The sequence below is a fragment of the Trichechus manatus genome, unplaced genomic scaffold, assembly GCF_000243295.1.
Source record: "Trichechus manatus latirostris isolate Lorelei unplaced genomic scaffold, TriManLat1.0 scaffold00052, whole genome shotgun sequence".
NCBI classification, from domain to species: Eukaryota; Metazoa; Chordata; class Mammalia; order Sirenia; family Trichechidae; genus Trichechus; species Trichechus manatus.
Window position 1 is genome coordinate 6,215,237 of NW_004443988.1, and position 6,235 is coordinate 6,221,471.

Here is a 6,235-nt window from a genome sequence, read left to right on the forward strand (position 1 = left end):
ATCCAGCAATCCCATTCCTTGGAATATATCCTAGAGAAATAAGAGCCGTCATACGAATAGATTTATGCACACCCAAGTTCATTGCAGCACTGTTCACAATTGCAAAAAGATGGAAACAACCTAGGTGCCCATCAATGGATGAATGGATAAATTATGGTATATTCACACAATGGAATACTACACAACAATAAAGAACAATGATGAATCTGCGAAACATGTCATAACATTGATGAATCTGGAAGGCATTATGCTGAGTGAAATTAGTTAGTCACAAAAGGACAAATATTGTTTGAGACCGTTATTATAAGAACTCAAGAAATGGTTTAAACACAGAAGAAAACATTCTTTGATGGTTACAAGGGTGGGGAGGGAGGGAGATGGGTATTCACTAACTAGATAGTAGATAAGAATTATCTTAGGTGAAGGGAAGAACAACACACAATACAGGGGAAGTCAGCACAACTGGACTAAACCAAAAGCTAAAAAGTTTCCTGAATACAACCAAACACTTCGAGGGACAGAGTAGCAGGAGCAGGGGTCTGGGGACCATGCTTTCAGGGGACATCGAGGTCAATTGGAATAACAAAGTTTATTAAGAAAATGTTCTACATCCCACTTTGGTGAGTGGCGTCTGGGGTCTTAAAAGCTGGCGAGCAACCACTGAAGATACATCAATTGGTCTCAAACCAACTGGAGCAAAGGAGAATGAAGAATACCAAAGACACAAGGAAAATATTAGCCCAAGAGACAAAAAGGGCCACATAAACCAGAGACTCCATCAGCCTGAGACTAAAAGAACTAGATGGTGCCTGGCTACCACCAATGACCGCCCTGACAGGGAACACAACAGAGAATCCCTGACAGAGCAGGAGAAAAGTAGAGTGCAGAACTCAAATTCTAGTAAAAAGACCAGACTTAATGGTCTGACTAAGACTAGAGGGACCCCAGGAGACATGGCCCCTGGACTCTCCTTCAGCCCAGAACCAAAACCGTTCCTGAAGCCAACTCTTCAGACAAAGATTAGACTGGACTATGGGACAGAAAATGATACTAGTGAAGAGAGTGATTCTTAGCTCAAGTAGATACATGAGACTAACTGGGCAGCTCCTGTTCAGAGGCGAGACGAGAAGGCAAAAAGGGACAGGAGCTGGTTGAATGGACACGGGAAATCCGAGGTGGAAAGGAGGAGTGTGCTATCACATTATAGGGAGAGCAGCTAGGGTCACATAGCAATGTGTGTATAAATTTTTGTATGAGAAACTGACTTAAACTGTTAACTTTCACTTAAAGCACAATTTAAAAAAAGAAAAAAGGCACACACACACACAAAAAAGAAATGGCAGGCTGTCTGAGACAGCCAGATAGGTAGGACCAACAAATGCCTGATGCCTGAGAGTCTCTAAGGCCGGGCATCTGGAACAATCCCAAAGTCACAGGTGCCTCAGTCAAGCCTGCCCATCAGGCACTGCCTCAAAGCAGCCCAGGTCAGTGCTGGGTAAAGACATTAGGGGTCACAGTGGGAAGTCCTGGCCCACAACTGTCTGCCCCTTGGTCCCTCCACCAAACCTTAGAAGGCAGGAACATGGAGCAGGAAGGGAAGGGTTTATCTGGTGGGGAAGGTGGGCCAGGGAGAAAGAGCCAGGGGACTCTTCAGGGAAAAACAGGAAGGCGGCCCCCGCATCTCAGGCAAGTTGGCTGCAGGAGGCTGGGGGGCCTGAGTCCCATTCACCTCTGAGCCCCCTCTCCAAGCAAGTAGTGACACTGAGAGGCAGAGGGCAGTAGGATTTCCTCCCTGCCTGTCGTGATGCTGAGGCCAGTGAGAGTTCTTGGGGATGAGGAAGTATAGGTAGAGGGGAGAGTCAGGGTCATAGAGAGTTCTTGTGGCCAGGTCTTCTTTGAAAAGTCCAGATGTACATAGACGGAGACCAGGACTGACTCTATAGGAGCAGACAGAGCAGCTGGAAAAAAGTGATTGCAAGGCCGCAGGCCAGTCCCCCTTTTGCCTCCCACACTGATGTGGTCATTCCCAGGAACATGGGACAAGTCCCTCCTCACATAGCCTTTCTAGGCACCCGGATAGGACTTAGGAAGGCGTGACTCCTCCCCAAGCTATGGCACGTTCAGATACAGGGTTCCATGGCCTCCTCCAGCAAGCTATGGCACGTCCAGATACACTGTTCCATGGCCTCCTCCAACAAGCTATGGCATGTTCAGATATCCTGTTCCACGGCCTCCTTCAGCAAGCCCCATTTTACAGACGAGGCTCACGAAGATGAGCGGTTTACTCAAGGTCTCACAGATAGAGAACTGGTGCAGGGATCTGGTCTGGCTGACACAGGTCCAAATCCTTTTTCATGACCCCCACTGCACCCTCCCTGTGCCCTCTCCCAGTCCTTCCATTCCCCCTCGTTTCCCTGCCCAGCTCCTCGTAGGTCCCCCTCCTCCCGTAAATCCACTCACCGGATGCTCCACTCTCTTGGTCCAGCTGCTGCTCAGATTCCCCCTTGGCCTGCCTCTGGCCCTGGAACAGAGCACAGAGTAAAGGCCTCTAAGAGAAACTGACCCTGGTTCTCCCAGGGGCAACTTCTTCCGAAGCGGCCTCAGGGACCAGCCTGGCTAGTCTGGCGACTTGGTCTCTTTGAAGCTCTTCCTTTTGCCTGGAATTAAGTGTGCACATCAAGAGGGGAAAGTGGCTTCTGGTAGGAGGTGCCATGGATGCAGCCCCAGGGACCTCACCTGGGTCTGGAAGTCCCACCTGAAACCAGGAAGCAGGCACACCTGGAGAGTCAACATGTTTTGTTTAGCTCCTTCCTGAGACTGCCTGGCCCACAGCCTCTAGATGAGTGGAAATGACTGGGTCTAGAGCTCCACTGGGGAAGGCTAGGCAGAGCTGGCTGGGCCCAAAGGCTCGAGGACTTCTATTCCCTCCAAGGATGAACAGAAGGCAGGATCTTCCTTTTGTCTTTGGTTCCTGAAAATTATTTCCCATCGACTCCTTCCTCTCTCAAAATTGCATGTACATGTGGATCACTGTCTATCTCTAGATATCATGTGGATATAGGTATAGAAAGGAGTCCCTCGGTGGCACAATGGTTAAGCACTTGACTATTAACTTAAAGGTTTGAGTCCACCCAGAGGCACCTTGGAAGGAAGGCCTGGATATCTACTTCCAAAAAAAATCAACCACTGAAAACTCTATGGCGCACACTTCTACTCTGACACCTACAGTGTCAACATGAGTCAGAATCAGTGGTAACTGGTATACAGGCAGATATGGATGTGAATATGGATAAGATACAGAGATAGATGATATTGAGATTCCCCATCGTCTCCATTGTATCATCAGTTAGAACAAGGCCAGGAGCTAACCGTGGAACAGACCATCAATTGCTCATATGCAAGTTCAAGTTGAAGCTGAAGAAAATTAAAACAAATCCACGAGAGCAAAACTACGACCTTGAGTATATCCCACCTAAATTTAGAGACCATCTCAAGAACAGACTTGATGCGTTGAACACTAATGAACACCAGATGAGTTGTGGGATGACATCAACGACATCATACATGAAGAAAGCAAAAGGTCATTAAAAAGACAGGAAAGGAAAAAAAGACCAAAATGGATGTCAGAAGAAACTCTGAAACTTGCTCCTGAACATCGAGTAGCTAAAGCAAACAGAAGAAAAGATTAAGTAAAAGAGCTGAACAGAAGATTCCAAAGGGCAGCTTGAGAAGACAAAGTACTAAAATGACATGTGCAAAGAGCTGGAGATAGAAAACCAAAACGGAAGAACACACTCGGCATTTCTCAAGCTGAAAGAACTGAAGAAAAAATTTAAACCTTGAGTTGCAATACTGAAGGATTCTACGGGGAAAATACTGAATGATACAGTAAGCATCAAAAGAAGATGGAAGGAATACACAGAGTCACTGTACCAAAAAGAATTGGTCGCTGTTTGATCATTTCAGGAGGTAACATATGATCAAGAACCAATGATACGAAAGAAAGAAGTCCACACTGCACTGAAGACATTGGCAAAAAACAAGGCTCCAGGAATTGACAGAATACCAACGGAGATGTTTTACCAAACAGATGCAACACTGGAAGCACTCACTTGCCTATGCCAAGAAATTTGGAAGACAGCCACCTGGCCAACCGACTGGAAGAGATCCATATTTGTGCCCATTCCAAAGAAAGGTGATCCAACAGAACTCATCAAACAATATCATTAATATCATACACTAGTAAAATTTTGCTGAAGATAATTTAAAAAATGGTTGCATTAGTGCATCAACAGAGAACTGCCAGAAATTCATGCCAGATTCAGAAGAGGATATGGAATGAGGGATATCATTGCTGATGTCAGATGGATCTTGGCTGAAAGTAGAGAATACCAGAAAGATGTTTACCTGTGTTTTATTGACTATGCAAAGACATTTGACTGTATGGATCATAACAAATTATGGATAACATTGTGAAGAATTGGAATTCCGGAACACTTAATTGTGCTCATGTGGAACCTGTACTTAGACCAAAAGACAGTCATTTGAACAAAACAAGAGGACATTGTGAGGTTCAAAGTGAGGAAAGGTGTGTGTCATGGTTGTATCCTTTCACCCTACGTACTCAGTCGGCACACTGAGCAAATAATCAGAGAAGCTGGATTGTATGAAGAACACAGCATCAGAATTGGAGGAGGACTCATTAACAACCTGCACTATGCAGATGACAATACCTTGCTTGCTGAAAGTGAACAGGACTTGAAGTGCTTACTGATGAAGATCAAAGACCACAGCCTTCAGTATGGATTACACTTCAACATAAAGAAAACAAAAATCCTCATAACTGGACCAATAAGCAACATCATGATAAACGAAGAAAAGATTGAAGTTGTCAAGGATTTCATTTTGCTTGGATCCACAATCAACACTCATGGAAGCAGCAGTCAAGAAATCAAAGGACGTATTGTATTGGGCAAATCTGCAGCAAAAGATCTCTTTAAAGTATTAACAACAAAGATGTCACCTTGAGGAATAAGGTGTGCCTGACCTAAACCATGGTATTTTCAATCACCTCATACGTATGTGAAAGCTGTAGAATGAATAAGGAAGATGGAAGAATTGACACCTTTGAATTACGGTGTTGGCGAAGAATATTGAATATACCATGGACTGCCAGAAGAACAAACAAATCTCTCTTGGAAGAAGTACAGCCAGGATGCTCCTTAGAAGTGAGGATGGCGAGACTTCGTCTCACATTCTTTGGACATGTTATCAGGAGGGACCAGTCCCTGGAGAAGGACATCATGGTTGGTAGAGGGTCAGCGAAAAAGAGGAAGACCCTCAACGAGATGGACTGACACAGTGGTTGCAACAATGGGCTCAAACATAGCAATGATTGTAAGGATGGTGCAGGACCCGGCAGTGTTTCATTCTGTTGTACATAAGATCGCTGTGAGTCAGAACTACGGCTCCTAACAACAATGTAACACAGAGATAGAGAGATAAATAAATAGAGATCCCTGGGTGAAAACGGAAAACAGAGCAAAAAGTACTAATCTAGACTCTGCTGACTTTCCTCAGATTCTCTCCTGCCCTCTAGGCCAATGGTTTCCAAATCTAGAAAGTTTTTCTTTTCTTTTCATTTTTAAATTGCAGGCTTGATTGGAAGAGCCTTTGCCCAAAGTTCAGCAGGCATCATTGGTGTTCTCAAAACCAAAACCAAAACCAAACCCATTGTCGATTCTGACTCGGTATTCTCAGGGACTCAAATAAAGAAATCTTGGAAAATAAGACTGAACTCTCAGAGATCCTGTAACAAACCAGCCTCTTTCCTTCAGCCCTTTTCCCCTCCACCTGCTGTTTCACCCTACACCTTGTTGCCTCTCACAGCCCGAGAAACCCAGCCCACTGTCACCTCTGCAGACCTCCCCTGGGTTCTCCTCTCACTTACAGGTTGGGATGCTGGTACAGCTGGTGACCCCAGCAGGGGGAGAGTCACAGCCAGGAGCAGCAGTGGGGCAGATGAGCAGACCATGGCTCAGTGGAGCAGTCCCTAAGAGCCCTCCCGCTGTTGCATGATGCAAATTTTCTCAGAGAAGAGCAAGCAGGGCTGGGTAGAGATGGGCTTGGAGGGAAGGTTGGAAGGGAGCCAGGGAGGAATTTACAGAGGAAGTGCTACAACCCGTGACTTGGAGTCAAATGGGCACCAGGTCACTGAGGGGTCACCTCAAACTTA

General features: G+C 45.6%; 1 protein-coding gene across 1 annotated transcript in view; it reads right to left on the bottom strand.

The window, feature by feature from the left end:
- ADGRF3 (adhesion G protein-coupled receptor F3) overlaps positions 1–6,034 on the bottom strand; it is a 12,605-nt gene extending 6,571 nt beyond the window's left edge. Inside the window, 3 exon segments of the mRNA XM_012555890.1 lie at positions 1,797–1,937; positions 2,461–2,521; positions 5,951–6,034. Of these exon segments, the coding sequence (XP_012411344.1) occupies positions 1,797–1,937; positions 2,461–2,521; positions 5,951–6,034 (286 nt within the window).
- Between the last annotated feature and the right edge of the window lie 201 nt (positions 6,035–6,235).